At 44.2% G+C, this 16,771-nt stretch overlaps 1 protein-coding gene across 1 annotated transcript in view; it reads right to left on the bottom strand.

Annotated features, from left to right (window-relative positions):
* Positions 1–16,771, bottom strand: part of MSH2 (mutS homolog 2) — a 160,614-nt gene that overhangs the window by 114,613 nt on the left and 29,230 nt on the right. Inside the window, exon 7 of the mRNA XM_069768645.1 lies at positions 4,506–4,705. Coding sequence (XP_069624746.1) covers positions 4,506–4,705 — 200 coding nt within the window. The remainder of the gene's footprint in view (positions 1–4,505; positions 4,706–16,771) is intronic.

The following is a 16,771-nucleotide window of genomic DNA, read 5'->3' as shown; positions in this document are numbered from 1 at the left end:
TTCACTAAATGCTAATATTGACCGGCCATTATGATTCTCCAGGTCATTACGAGTTCACAGACACCAAACATGTCTAGGTTTTTTTTTTATTTAAGTGGTGAAATTTTTTTTCCAAAGTTTGTTAAAATTCGAAAAAAAAAAGGTGCCATTTTCTGATACCTGTAGCATCTCCATTTTTCGGGATCTTGGGCCGGGTGAGGGCTTATTTTTTGCACGCCGAGCTGACGTTTTTATTGATACCATTTTGGTGCACATATCATTTTTTGATTGCCTGTTATGTCATTTTATTGCAATGTTGCAGCAACCAAAAAAAAGTAATTGTGACATTTTGATTTTTTTTTTTTCTCACTACGCCGTTTACCAATTGGATTATTTATTTTTTCATATTGCTAGATCGGGCGATTCTGAACGCGGCGATACCTGCTGACCCCGGGTTGTCATGCCAAACCATCGGCGACCCGCGGTCATGTGACACAGGCTCCGAAGGGAGACGGCAATGACGCGTTTCCTGCACGTGCATGGTAAATGCCGCTGTCAGCGTTTGACAGCGGCATTTGACATGTTAACGGCCACGGGTGGATCGCGATCCCATCCGCGGCTGTTCCAGGCACATGTCAGCTGATCAGATCAGCTGTCTTGTGCCGGAAAAGGTGCGGGCTCATTGCCGGACCTGCACTAAACAGGGGGAGGTGTTTAATGACGGACTGTGTCCGTCATTGGATGTTAAGGGGTTAGTTTTTCTTTTCCATTTATTTGAATAGCGGAAAACGCTGCAAAAACACTGAAAATTAATAAGCAGCAAGTTTAAAAAAGCAAAAAAAATAAAATGTGCACAAGATTTCAGAAAAAAAAAAACAAACATAAGAGGTAAAAGTCAGCTGAGTATAGGAACCATTCATTTCCCCAACAGCTGATCTGAAACTGACAACTTTTTAGACATTTATAAACTCTTTACGTTTTCTTGGTAGCGTCTTCCTATAAACCTCCTGGGTAGATTAAGTTTATGTCCCGCTTTAGTGCTTCAGTATTTTTATAATTTTAAGATCTACTGAAAGAGGAAACAAGCCAGCTGTCAAAATGCCGGTCATAGCGGTCGCTGCCGGAGCGTTAACTTTCACTAAAATCAATGGGAGTTTAAGATTTGCCAACAAGACGTCTGAAGGTGTCCATGATCTTGTAAAGAATCCAGAAAGAAAAAAAAAAAAAAGAAAATTCCTTGGAAACTCCCCAGCTTTTATCAGCAGGGGGAACGCGAGATGACAGAAGTTTTCATCCACCTTGTAGGTATATATATGGGTCATGGTCATGGGAAAAACAAATATTTATATGTATGGCCAAATTTATAGCACACCAAACTCACGAGACTAATACCAAATGAGAAGGCTTGGCTGAAAATTGGTGATCCAAATCTATCCCAGAGGCGTTGGATGGTGTAAACGTCAAAACTCAATGAAGCCACTACAGTTCGCCCACACACACCCATGCTTACAGTGATGTGTCACTTACTGGCCTGCTTGCTGTCATTTTGAAAGGATCACAGTTTTCTCTGCTGCAGACCTAGCAGTGCTCTGAATGCTGAGCTCTGTATAGCCTCACCCACACCACTGATTGGCAGCTTACTGAGTACACTGTGCATAGGCAGCAAGCCCTCAATCAGTGATAGGGGCGGTGTTATACAGAGCTCATGAATATGGAGGACTATATAAACAGAAGGTTTACTAGTCCTCTAGTGATAAAATCATTGTTTTAAATCAGCAGATTATCAAAACTACGTTTACCAGCCCAGTAAGTGACATGTCACTGGAATCAGGGTCTCTGTCTCTACATCTTGCTGCTTTCAGACTAGGTGGCAAAAAACAGGTGACAGATTCCCTATGAAGACGCCTAGTTGGACTCCTAGTACTACCAGTGTCTGACCACAGAACCTGCATTGCTGTGTGCTTGATTTCCAATGAATGTGGCCAAGTCCAGAACAAAATATTTAGGAGCAGCGCTCACACACCTTTGGCTATTTATTGTAACAGTGACATCTCTAAGGTTACATCCACACTCATGGATAATCAGATTTTATAAACAGACTTTTTACATTGACAGCGTCATGAATGAGAATATATGAAAACTGATTTACGTGCCGTGGGGAAAAAGCTGCATCCAAAAATATCCAGAAGTGTGGATTTATAACCCGAGGCCGATCAATTTATGCTGCAGATTATCCCTGCTGACTTCACCCTTCACAATGGAAAGAGTGAAAGCTACAGTTAATCCGTAAGATTTTGGTTTTTAACACGTAAATAAATGGAAAAAAAAAAAAATCTGCCCCACTGATGAGAATTTTCCTGCGGTGAATTTCTCTCGGCGTATTTCGAGGAGCATGTGTGTCACATGCATGTTCCCTTAGGATACAATGACCGCACATGTCCCCGGAATAATGAAAGCAGATCACAACCAATTTCATTTTCCGATTGCAGAATATTACCAGTCAGCGGTAATGACCAAGGAGGTTTTATTGGTCTCGATCATAAGTGTAATAGTCCTCTTCAAGAGCGGACTGTCTTACTTAGTGTCGTGTGTATCAATATCAGGCAGTGAGGGTAGGCCGAACATGGTGGCTGAAAACAATTTGCTGTGCTGTGGCGAGATCCGCTTTCCTACGCACGTTGGTCACCATGGGGGGGGAACCCTTCTGTATTATCAGCATGGTTCTGCTAATATGATAGAAAAGTGGTTTCCAGCTCCAATGTGTGCGCACTCTAACACAGCGATCCTTCCTTTACCCAACAAATCAGGAGCTAAGACTCCATAAAAAATATACATCTATATTTATAATTGTCTAAGGTCCATTTCCGTCTGTTTGTCTGTAACGGAAATCCTGCGTCGCTGATTCGTTGCGCCCGGCCAGCCGCGACCAATCAGCGACAGGCTTTACTATTGATGCTGCCTATGCATAATCAATAGTAAAAAGATTTAATGTTAAAAATAAAAAGTCGTGCTATTCTCACCTTCCAGCGGCCCCCAAAGCCTTCCCCATCCTTGCGATGCTCTCGGCAGCTCCTTGCCAGTAATGCTTTGCGAAATAACCCCAGATCACACGAGACCGCGACATCATCATGGGTTATTGCCGCAAAGCATCACTGGGAACGGACCTGGCGAGAGCATCGCTAACTCCTGGGCTGGATCCGGGGGCCGCCGGAAGGCGAGTATATAACTATTTTTAATTTTAATTTTTTTTTTTTTCACAGGGACATGGTGCCCAAACTGCTACATACTATGTGGGCTGTGTTATATACTCCATGGCTGTGCTATATACTACGTGGGCTGCGTTATATACTACGTGGACTGCGCTATATGCTACATGGACTGTGCTATATACGTGGGCTGTGCTATATACTATGTGGGCTGTGCTATATACTACGTGGGCTGTGCTATATACTACGTGGCTGTGCTATATACTACGTGGGCTGTGCTATATGCTACGTGGCTGTGCTATATACTACGTGGCTGTGCTATATACTACGTGGCGCTATATACTATGTGGGCTGTTAAACGCTACATGGCTGTGCTATATGCTATGTGGTTGTGTTATATGCTACGTGGCTGTGTTATATACTACGTGGGCTGCTATATGCTACGTGGCTGTGCTATATGCTTATATTCTATGTGGGCTGTTCTATACTTTGTGGCTGTGTTATATGCTACGTGGGCTGTTATATGCTATATGGGCTGTTTATGCAACGTGGCTGAACTATATGCTACGTGGGCTGTGTTATATGCTACATGGCTTTGCTATATACTACTTGGGCTGTGCTATATGCTACGTGGGCTGTGTTATATACTACGTGGCTAGGCTATATGCTACGTGGCTGTGCTACATACTACGTGGCTGTGCTATATACTGCCGCGGGCTGTTATATGCTACGTGGCTGTGCTATATGCTATGTGGTTGTGTTATATGCTACGTGGCGGTGTTACATACTACGTGGCTGTGATATATACTACGTGGGCTGTTATATGCTTATATGCTATGTGGGCTGTGCTATATACTACGTGGCTATTATATACTATGTGGCTGTGCTATATACTACGTGGGCTGTTATATGCTTATATGCTGTGTGGCTGTGTTATATACTACGTGGCTGTGTTATATGCTACGTTTACTGAACAAGTTCTGTCATACATATTCTAGAATACCCGATGCGTTAGAATCGGGCCACCATCTAGTATTTCATAAACATCATGTAAGGGCTGCACCATAATGACCACCTCTGTCCATATACCGTATACTGAAGGGTATACCCATCAGATGGTCTCTTGCTTTGGACCCCTCTCTAACCCAGAGGGAGCAGCCGATCTGGTGGTCTCGGGCAGTGCGTATGTTACATGCAATATTACATTAGCAGGGTACAGATATATATACAGCCTATCAGCTGCTTTCTAATGACTGCAGTAAACATGATATAAAAAGGCTTACATAGTGTCCATTTAAACATTTAGTTTAATACACCGACCTTCATATTTCTCCAAGACCTGGATGACGCAGGGCAGCTGGTTCACCGCCTGATACAGCCGGTAACAATCCTGCAGATTTGCGTTCTGTCTTTGGAACTTCTTGGCCAGCCGGTTAAGATCTGGAAAGCGACGGAGTAAATCTTCCTGTAGACACTGTCTGAGTTCAGCATCGGTCGCGAAGGCTTCCACCAGGTTCAACCTGTGGATGATCGGGTAATGTCAGCGTTGTGGGATGGCTACAGTCACATTACAAATAACAGGATACCATTAGGAGGGGATTTATGGAGTGCAACAGAATTTTGGAATTTATTCTCCTAAGGAGCTGAAACATCTCGGGTTTTTTCATATTCATTACTATTAAAATAATTTAACGATGAGACAGACCGGTACCTTCTACCTCTGGCCTTTGAGGCTTATATGCTGCAATATTTCCTGAATAATAAACCAATCAGTTGACTAATAGGAGACTGCAAGGTGCGGAAGGACCCTACGTCTCGATAATAGACAGGTGCACAGAATGTCAGCACTGTCTACCTTTCTCCTGTGATCTAGTTACTCCTTTTGGATCCATTGTAATTGAAAAATAAGAAGAAGAAAAAAAAATGTCAAGGTGGACAGATCCAATACATGTTTTCATCCTAACTTGGCAGATTATCACCTATTCCACCTATTGATAGCATGCTGACTGTTAGCGGTTACCCCTATGACCTGCTGGGACCCCTATGATCCCAAGAATGGGGTTCTGAAATTCTCACTACAATACCCACACCTCCATTCACTGTGTATGGGGCTGCAGGAGAAAGTCGTGCCGTGCACGGTGTTATCCCCGGCAGTGTCATAGATCGTGAAAGGAACGTGTACAGTCATCGCTCTAGATCGATGGGGTATCCCGGAGGACTGATGGGGGTCCCAACCCTCAGGGATCAGCAAGGTAGGAGAATAAAGGCGCCATTACACAGACTTAGGACACCCAAACCCACTGATGGCAACGGGCTTGGCCGACAGTTTGAGGGTGTTTGGCGGTCCCGTGACAGGTGATGTCAGGGGAGAGAAGGATCTGCCCTGTTAGAGGAGAAACTGTTGGAAATCAAAGAGATAATCTGTAACTAGAAGTGTCTGTCAGGAGCGCTCCTGTATAGGGGGTCTCAAAAGCTATCTAAAGTGTATGGGGGGAGGGTGGGGCGGCGAAGACTAACCCTTTAAGTCTTGAGGACAGTGACCACAAATTCCAGTTTTTCAGATAATGTGCCTTTGTATAACTGCTCAACGAAAAAAGCTGCAAAATATTAATATTAGTACAGATCATAGACTTGTTTTTATAAGATCCTATAGAATAAAAATCAGGAGACCCCATAAGAAGCGGGCCTGTAATCAGTCATTTGTGACTCTCTGCTACAGACACACTGCAATGCAGAGCTGGAGGAAGTGCGAGCACTGCAGTCACAACACAGAACGGATTTATAGTGAGGAGTCAGACGGAGCCACACGTCTCCCTGTACACAATCCTGGAATCACGATGCACAGGCTGGAAACTTCTCTATATAGAGGATATTACATCACGGTGTATCATACTGATGTCAATCACTACTACCCTGGTATAACCCTGTATGGACCCCGCTATCTGTACGAGGACGTCACATTCTGCTCGGCTTTATATGCGGTATTACAGGGAACCTGACAGCGTCCTGGAGCGACACATACATTGCTACAATAATGCAGACGCTCACTGATTCACCTCATTTTGATAGGAGATGCCATCACTTTATGACCTTCCAGGGGCAGCTTATAGCATTGGAATAAATCACCCGTAAAAAGGATCTTGGCAGAGAGGAAAACCTGAGCACATCAGGAGCGATTTAGTGGTGAAGTCTATGGCCGGTGGCCAGTTCTTACTTGTAAGAAGGGTCCCATTATGTTGTTAGGACCCCGAGCGATCAGTTATCTTTGAAGAAACCAAGCAGGATCCTCCAAGGTGAGACGTTCTATAACTGCTCTACATGGCTGAGAATCCTGATCACAACACCACCCGCTATTAACTCACAAGTGTCCTACGGGCTCGGAAAAACAGGTTCTTTACATTAAAAAAAGCCTCTCCTGGTGATCGAGTCTAAGAATTATAGGGACACCAAAAGAGAGAAAGCCAATACATGTATCTATTCTGAAAGTCTGTGGATACTTAGTGCAAGAAATGAGATGTAGGAGGAATATTTCAGTGGAGGAAGTGGGCATCCCAGCGGAGGAAGTGCAGGGGCAGAAAGGCGCAGAGGCAGAAAGGCCCCCCAGCAAAGGAAGCGCAGGGGCAGAAAGGCCCCCCCAGCAAAGGAAGCGCAGGAGCAGAAAGGCCCCCCAACAGATGAAGCGCAGGGGCAGAAAGGCCCCCCAGCAAAGGAAGCGCAGGGGCAGAAAGGCCCCCCAACAGATGAAGCGCAGGGGCAGAAAGGCCCCCCAGCAGAGGAAGTGCACGGGCAAGAGCAAGCCAGCCCCCCAGCAGAGGAAGTGCACGGGCAAGCCAGCCCCCCAGCGAAAAAATTGCACAGGCAGGCTGGCCCCCCAGCAGAAAAAGTGCACAGGCAGGCTGGCCCCCCAGCGGAAAACGTGCACAGGCAGGCCCCTCAGCAGAGGAATGGATAGGCCTCAAATGTTTTATTTTTTTTATGCAGCACTCCTACTGTTCACCAGTTTTTTTTGTTTTTTTTTTTTTAAATTCGTTTATTAACAACAAAAGAAGTTGAGTTACAAACAATATACATTGGACACATTGAACATGACTTATAGTACTACCACGTGTACAGTGGTACATGAAATAAAAGGTACTTATTACTCTCAACCAACGTTATGATGTATTTGTTAGCCATCTGTAACATATGTATTACATATGTATTGGAAAAAACAAAATCCAGCTCGCCATACCGACATTCCCAAGAGCTCGGAGCACGGAACCGCTGTGTCAGGGCGTAGACGAACAGGAAAGATCACTTAAAATATAGTGAAAGGACAAAACATCAGCATACAAAAAAATATTATAAAACCAAGGTCAACGCGTTTCCGGTGACTAAGCACCCTTAATTCATGATTAAGGGTGCTTAGTCACCGGAAACGCGTTGACCTTGGTTTTATAATATTTTTTTGTATGCTGATGTTTTGTCCTTTCACTATATTTTAAGTGAAATAAACTATGGATTTTTCACTATTTCGTCGAGCTGGATCTCCTTCTCTTTCCCATTACATATGTATTACATAGGTAAGGAAAGAGAAAACCTGTAAAACTAAAACTCTCAAATTAAGACTGCTTCTACTCTAATTACTAACTAATTCGCCACATATCCTTGTGCCCAACCCCCACGTGCTGCCTTCGACCACTACCAAGAGAACCCATCATAATATTTCTATAGGGTAAGATGGGAAGAGTTCCATCGACCCCAAATTTTATCAAATTTTCCCGGACAGCCCCTGTTCCAATATAGCGTACGTTCATATGGGATAACGGAATTAGCCAGGTCAATCCAAGCTCTTACAGAAGGACAGGAGTTTCCCATCCACCTCAGCGCTAGTACCTTACGTGCCAAAAAGAGCGCCTCCCGCAGGAAAGTACCGGTATAGTGGTCCCAGGTCTCCTCCTCCCACACTCCAAATATACAGACTAATGGGTCAAGGGGAATAGGGATCAGCAGCAGTGATGTTAATAATGATGTCACCTCTTTCCAATAATGAAGGATAATAGGACATCTCCATATCATATGGATAAAGTCTGCATCTAGTGAGTGACACCGCATACATTCTGTCGTTTGGAACCGACCCATTCTACAAAGTCGCATCGGAGTTAGATATGATTGATGTATAATATACAACTGAGTCATCCTGTTATTAACTGATGGAGATACTTTAATCGGAGACTCGAGGAGGTCTCCCCATTCCTCCTCATGCATATTAGAAAGCAGTTCACTCCATTTTTCTTTAATAGAATTGACGGTGACTGTAGACCCCGAAGATAGCAAATATGTGTATAGGGAGGAGATAAGACCTTGGGGGCCCTGCAATTTAAGAATCCCTATCAAAGGCAAAGAAGATATAGCGCGACCTGTACCCATATGTCTCAAATATGATTGCATAGCCGACCTTAGCTGTAGGTAGCGAAAAAATTGAGACCGCGGTATCTCATATTTATTTTGCAATTGCTCAAAAGACGCGAAGCCCCCCTCATCATACAGATCACCTATTGAGGAGACCCCACGTTCTATCCAAAAACCAGTTGACGGGTGATTCAATAGAGTGGAGAAATAGCTATTATTCCACAAGGGCATCTCTGATATAATATCTACAAATCCCATAATTTTTTTTAATTTGTCTCCAGACTGAACGCGCCAGACGGAGCAAGGGTAGCAATCTAGGGGCACCAGTTTTTTCCGCCTCCAAAAAAATTTAGTGGGCAGTCAGCCTGGACCGAGTGAAGTAGGTGGTTTTCCGAGTTGGGAAGGCAGTTATTGGGCATCCACCTATTGAGAGCTCTGACCTGCCCGGCCAGGTAGTACCAATAAAAATCTGGAAGTGCCGCTCCTCCCCCTTGCTTGGGTCTCTGTAGTGTGGATATCTTAAGTTTGGGCCTAGATTTCCCCCATATAAATGTAGTAAGTTGGGAATTCAGCGTTGCAAAAAAGGACCTGGGTATTAACACAGCACTATGTTGGAGGCAGTAATTGAACTTGGGAAGCAAAATCATTTTAATTAAATTAATGCGCCCAGCCACGGATAATGGGAGTTTGCTCCAAGTCGCAAATTTGGATTTAACTAATTCTAACAGTGGGAGTATATTGAGTTGCAAGTCAAATCTACTACACTGAGAGATGTATATACCTAAATATTTAAAACTGGGTACAACAGGAAGAGGGGAGAGAGCCCCAAGACAGAGTATTGGAGAATGGGAAAGGGGCATTAACGCGGATTTGTCCCAGTTTATATATAGGCCTGAATATCTACTAAAAATATCTATGGTAGCGATTACCCGCGGCAGCGTTTCTTCCACTTGATCCATGAATATCACCATGTCATCAGCATATAAGCCAATGGTGTCCACACGACCAGCTATATGAACACCCTTAATGACAGATGAGGACCTTATTCGTATCGCCAATGCTTCTATTGCCAGGGCAAAGAGGGCCGGGGAAAGGGGGCATCCTTGTCGTGTCCCTCTGTCTAAAGAAAAGGGTTTAGAAATGGAACCATTTATAATTATACGGGCTCTAGGCTTCATATACAGCAGTCCAACCCACTTTAAGAATTTGTCGCCAAAGCCATATTTCCTCAAACATGCTATTAAAAAGGGCCATTCAAGAGAATCAAAGGCCTTGGCCGCATCAAGCGATGCCAGTGCCCAAGAGTTATCTGGCACCAATGAGCTATATTGGACTATTGATTGGACACGTCTAATATAGATGTATATTTGCCTGGCATAAAGCCCATTTGGTCTGGATGTATGAGATTTAATATAATCGAGTTCAACCTGGTGGCCAAAATTTTAGTAAAGATCTTATAGTCTACATTAACCAATGATATAGGTCGATAGGATCCACATTCCAGGGGGTCTTTCCCCTCCTTTTTGAGTATAATGATATTTGCCTCATAAAAGGTGTCTGGCATACAACCCTCCTCCCACATCCCCCGAAACACCTTCAACAAAAGTGGCGCTAGGATATCACGGTATTTCCTATATAATTCAATGGGGAATGTTCACCAGTTTTTGCCCTTTCTCAGTTGTGTAAATATGTAAAGCAGGTAGCTCTATGTAGATGTAACCTCCTCAGGGAATCACTGCCACAATGCCACCATGCAAGGTAGGAAACATTTCTTTATAAGCCGCCATGTTCAATGTTATATTAAGCAAATGGATTGCAGCAATTAGCTTGATGCACCTGAACAATAGCCATTAAATAAATCTAAGACATAATGAAATTACAGACTGAAGATGGCCCAGATCACAGCATCTATTACCGCCACCGAGGGCTCCGCTACATGTTCTGTGCTACACTGACACCTAGTGGCCACATGCCAACATTGCAAGAAAACGAACAATGTCCTATACAGACAAACTGGGTGTGTTCTCTTAGAAGGACCCGCTCTGTGGCATATACCCAGTGCGTGGTGCCATACAGATTTTTTAATTTATCCCATAGAATGTAAGTCCGCAAGGATAATCTATAACCCTGTATGTAACCCCTTTCTCATGTACAGCACCATGGAATTAATGGTGATATATAAATAAATAATAATAATAATAATTTGGTGTAGGTGCATCACTGGCACATAAGCAGATTGTGTTCACAAAACAATTTCTGAACAGAGGTTCCGCCGTTAAGCAAAAAGCCATTGAACTCAATGAATGTTGTCAGTAACAAGTCTCTCTGAAGAGACTTTTCATTTTGGGAAAACAGAGACAGAAGCACCCATGTTTGAGACCTCGTTCTGTGATTTTATGATCATGGTGTGGGAGTACTGTAACGTACCTGTCATTTCAGGAGATTTTTTTTTTTTTAGAATAAGGTAGAAGCAGCATGAAGAACATCATACAGTAGTAACTAAGCAGTGTAGTTGTGAATCCAGCTCTGAAAGGAGATTGAACACTTATCAGAAAGCTATAGCTCTGTCTGCTTTTCTGCCACTTTCACTGTGCTCCTACCTCCCTTTTTCCGCTCCTAAACTTAAATAAGCAGCTGTAATATGATCCCTCAGTGAAGTGGCAGTCCATCTTGCCTGGAGCTGGATTTTATCTGTTTTTAGCAAGTTCATAAGTAGTAGTTTGGAAGTGGAGGGGAAAAAAAGCAGAAAACTTTGATAAGATGTTGGTTTCTCTAGTATTGTACTGTGGGCATGCTCAGTGACCTGTGCAGGGATCAGTGCGCAGGGAGTAGATGAGCTGTGACATCACCAGATGTAAATGGTGGAGCCTGTGCTCTCCATGTAATCGTGCCTGCGGTAATGAATTCACTGCTGAGAAGACATATGTACAGAACACGAAGTGTCAGCCTAATAAGAGGCTCAGCGGACAGGGTGAACACGGCAATATTTCAGGATCCTTTTCTTTACCTTAACTTTACCGGACTTACTCAGAAAAAAAATCAGGCCAGGGTTACCCTTTACAGGGCAGTGACCTTAATTCATCTCCTGTCTAGGAGGCACAACATACTAAAAAAAAATAATAATAATAATAAATAAAAAAGGACGTTACAAATATTTTCGTCATACATCATTTTCGGATGACACATTCCTCATTAAGCATACGCTCATTAACTCCTCCATATTTGCCCTTTGTTTCCTTCTCTTTAGTATAATATGTAGGTTTATTACCCGGCAATATTCACACAGTGAAACTGCCGCACCCATATCATTCAGAGCAAGGTGTGAAACCAGAGAGCAGAAACCAGCGGCCGAGGAGGGGAGCAGTGACATCGGATAACACACGGCTGATTTACTGCACAGGAGGAAATCAGAAACCACAAATGGTGGTGGGTTTTGGCATCACATTTCTGCTATTCCAGACCAGGGATGGTTCTTCTCGTCACCACGGCCATCAAGTCAACAAACAAGATTATATCGATGGCTGGTCATTTAGAAATAAATTATAGAGTATGGGAAGTGCTAACGTACACAGAGGGCTAAGAAAATGCACAACAAGTGTCAGCAGCGGAGATGGAGACTGTGACCACAAGGGTATACAGATCTAATGAGGGCAAAGACTGGGCCGACACCAGCCATAATGTCCTCAGACCAGACGGCTACAAAAACACTTGTTTCTCCAATTAATTTATCATCGATCGAGTACGGTAAATGTGTAGAAACTTTTAGGGTGACCTGAGGGCTAAGGTCACCTATATCACCTCCTATCTAGGGAACAAATCAGGAGAAACAAAAAGGATGGAACAATGTTTATCATTGTCTTTTTCCTTATGGCAAAACCTTGCTACAGAATAGTCTGTCGACATAAAGCAATGTACGGTGCATTTGTAAAAAAAAAAAAGTAAATACTTGCTGGGTCACAAGCAGCACAGGATTTTGGCAGACTTCAATTTGCAAAGCAAAAGTCTCTTCTCAAAAGGATTTGTGAATAGCAATGAGCGAGTGTGTTCTCCGAGTATCTTGGGCGTGCTCATGTTTTAGGCTTGTGTTCCCGCAGCTGCTAGACAGCCTGAATATATGTGGAGATTCCCTAACAAACAGGCAATCCATGCTTGTATTCAGGCTGTCTAGCAGCCTCAAATCATGCAGCTGCGGGAACACAAACATAATCTGCTCCAGATGAACATGGATACCAGATCGGTGGGGATCAGTAGTCGCAGATCTGAACAGCACCGCTCCATCAGCTGTGTAGTGGCTGTGGCCGGGTGCTGCACATCTGCAGCTGTGTGAATGAATAGAAGTGACTCTACAGCACTCGGCCGCAGCCACTACACAGCTAACGGAGCCGCGCTATTCAGATCTGCAACAACTGATCGGTAGGGATGCCGGACCCCCAATGATCGGATACGGATTACCTATCCATAGTATAGGTGATGAATAAAAAAAAAAAATAGTAGAGAAACCCTTTAAGTATTATTTAATTGAAAGAAGGTGTCACGACGCCCAAGCTCTCATCCGTGTGGTCACATTATCCTTCTTAACCCCTTCATGACCCAGCCTATTTTAACCTTAATGACCTGGCCGTTTTTTGCAATTCTGACCAGTGTCCCTTTATGAGGTAATAACTCAGGAACGCTTCAACGGATCCTAGCGGTTCTGAGATTGTTTTTTCGTGACATATTGGGCTTCATGTTAGTGGTAAATTTAGGTCAATAAATTCTGCGTTTATTTGTGATAAAAACGGAAATTAGGCGAAAATTTTTAAAATTTCGCAATTTTCACATTTTGAATTTTTATTCTGTTAAACCAGAGAGGTATGTGACACAAAATAGTTAAGAAATAACATTTCCCACATGTTTACTTTACATCAGCACAATTTTGGAAACAAAATTTTTTCAGTTTGAGGGGTCTATATGGCTGAAAATACCCAAAAGTGACACCATTCTAAAAACTGCACCCCTCAAGGTACACAAAACCACATTCCAGAAGTTTATTAACCCTTCAGGTGCTTCACAGCAGCAGAAGCAACATGGAAGGAAAAAAATGAACATTTACCTTTTTAGTAACAAAAATTATCTTTTAGCAACAATTTTTTTATTTTCCCAATGGTAAAAGGAGAAACTGAACCACGAAAGTTATTGTCCAATTTGTCCTGAGTACGCCGATACCTCATATGTGGGGGTAAACCACTGTTTGGGCGCACGGCAGGGCTTGGAAGGGAAGGAGCGCCATTTGACTTTTTGAATGAAAAATTGGCTCCACTCTTTAGCGGACACCATGTCACGTTTGGAGAGCCCCCGTGTGCCTAAAAATTGGAGCTCCCCCACAAGTGACCCCATTTTGGAAACTAGACGCCCCAAGGAACTTATCTAGATGCATAGTGAGCACTTTGAACCCCCAGGTGCTTCACAAATTGATCCGTAAAAATGAAAAAGTACTTTTTTTTCACAAAAAAATTCTTTTAGCCTCAATTTTTTCATTTTCACATGGGCAATAGGATAAAATGGATCCTAAAATTTGTTGGGCAATTTCTCCCGAGTACGCCGATACCTCATATGTGGGGGTAAACCACTGTTTGGGCACATGGTAAGGTTCGGAAGGGAAGGCGCGCCATTTGACTTTTTGAATGGAAAATTAGCTCCAATTGTTAGCGGACACCATGTCGCGTTTGGAGAGCCCCTGTGTGCCTAAACATTGGAGCTCCCCCACAAGTGACCCCATTTTGGAAACTAGACCCCCCAAGGAACTTATCTAGTTGCATATTGAGCACTTTAAACCCCCAGGTGCTTCACAGAAGTTTATAACGCAGAGCCATGAAAATAAAAAAAAAATTATTTTCTCAAAAATGATCTTTTAGCCTGCAATTTTTTATTTTTCCAAAGGTAACAGGAGAAATTTGACCCCAAAAGTTGTTGTCCAGTTTCTCCTGAGTACGCTGATACCCCATATGTGGGGGTAAACCACTGTTTGGGCACATGCCGGGGCTCAGAAGGGAAGTAGTGACTTTTGAAATGCAGACTTTGATGGAATGGTCTGCGGGCGTCACGTTGCGTTTGCAGAGCCCCTGGTGTGCCTAAACAGTAGAAAACCCCCACAAGTGACCACATTTTAGAAACTAGACCCCCCCAAGGAACTTATCTAGATATGTGGTGAGCACTTTGAACCTCCAAGTGCTTCACAGACGTTTACAACGCAGAGCCGTGAAAATAAAAAAACATTTTTCTTCCCTCAAAAATGATGTTTTAGCAAGCATTTTTTTATTTTCACAAGGGTAACAGGAGAAATTGGACCCCAGTAATTGTTGCACAGTTTGTCCTGAGTACACTGGTACCCCATATGTGGGGGTAAACCACTGTTTGGGCGCACGTCGGGGCTCGGAAGTGAGGGAGCACCATTTGACTTTTTGAATACAAGATTGGCTGGAATCAATGGTGGCGCCATGTTGCGTTTGGAGACCCCTGATGTGCCTAAACAGTGGTAACCCCTCAATTCTACCTCCAACACTAACCCCAACACACCCCTAACCCTTATCCCAACTGTAGCCATAACCCTAATCACACCCATAACCCCAACACACCCGTAACCCTAACCACAACCCTAATTCCAACCCTAACCCTAAGGCTATGTGCCCACGTTGCGGATTCGTGTGAGATTTTTCAGCATCATTTTTGAAAAATCCGCGGGTAAAAGGCACTGCGTTTTACCTGCGGATTTACCGCGGATTTCCAGCGTTTTTTGTGCGGATTTCACCTGTGGATTCCTATTGAGGAACAGGTGTAAAACACTGCGGAATCCGCTCAAAGAATTGACATGCTGCGGAAAATACAACGCAGCGTTTCCGCGCTGTATTTTCCGCACCATGGGCACAGCGGATTTGGTTTTTCATATGTTTACATGGTACTGTAAACCTGATGGAACACTGCTGCGAATCCGCAGCCAAATCCGCACCGTGTGCACATAGCCTAATTCTAAAGGTATGTGCACACTGCGGAAAACTCTGCGGATCCGCAGCAGTTTCCCATGAGTTTACAGTTCAATGTAAACCTATGGGAAACAAAAATCGCTGTACACATGCTGCAGAAAAACTGCACGCAAACGCAGCGGTTTACATTCTGCAGCATGTCACTTCTTTCTGCGGATTCCGCAGCGGTTTTACAACTGCTCCAATAGAAAATCGCAGTTGTAAAACCGAAGTGAAATGCGCAGAAAAACCGCGGTAAATCCGCGATAAATCCGCAGCGGTTTAGCACTGCGGATTTATCAAATCCGCAGCGGAAAAATCCGCAGAGGAACAGAATATGTGTGCACATACCGTAACCCTAACCCTAACCGTAACCCTACCCCTAGCCCTAACCCTACTCCTACCCCTAGCCCTAACCCTAACCCTAGCCCTATTGTAACCTTAGTGGAAAAAAAAAAATTCCTTATTTTTTTATTGTCCCTACCTATGGGGGTGACAAAGGGAGGGGGTCATTTATTATTTTTTTTATTTTGATCACTGTGATAGATGATATCTCAGTGATCAAAATGCACTTTGGAACGAATCTGCCAGTCGGCAGATTCGGCGGGCGCACTGCGCATGCGCCCACCATTTTGGAAGATGGCGGCGCCCAGGGAGAAGACGGACGGACCCCGGCAGGATCGGTAAGTATGATGGGGTGGGGGGGGGGAATCGGAGCATGGAGGGGGGGATCGGAGCGCGGGGGTGGAACGGAGCACGGGGGGGTGGAACGGAGCACGGCGGGGTGGATGATGCACGGGGGGTGGATCGGAGTGCAGGGGGGTTGGATCGGAGCACGGGGGGTTGGATCGGAGCACGGGGGGAGCGGACAAGAGCACGGGGAGACTGGGGGGGGCGATCGGTGGGGTGGGGGCACATTAGTGTTTCCAGCCATGGCCGATGATATTGCAGCATCGGCCATGGCTGGATTGTAATATTTCACCAGTTATAATAGGTGAAATATTACAAATTGCTCTGATTGGCTGTTGAAAGTGAAACTGCCAATCAGAGCGATCGTAGCCACGGGGGGGTGAAGCCACCCCCCCCTGGGCTAAACTACCACTCCCCCTGTCCCTGCAGATCGGGTGAAATGGGAGTTAACCCTTTCACCCGATCTGCAGGGACGCGATCTTTCCATGACATAGGCGTCATGGGTCG

Source organism: Ranitomeya imitator, chromosome 5 (genome assembly GCF_032444005.1).
Source record: "Ranitomeya imitator isolate aRanImi1 chromosome 5, aRanImi1.pri, whole genome shotgun sequence".
In the NCBI taxonomy this organism is placed as follows: domain Eukaryota; kingdom Metazoa; phylum Chordata; class Amphibia; order Anura; family Dendrobatidae; genus Ranitomeya; species Ranitomeya imitator.
Note: the sequence above shows the minus strand (reverse complement) of the source record. Positions and strands in the feature narration are given on the sequence as shown.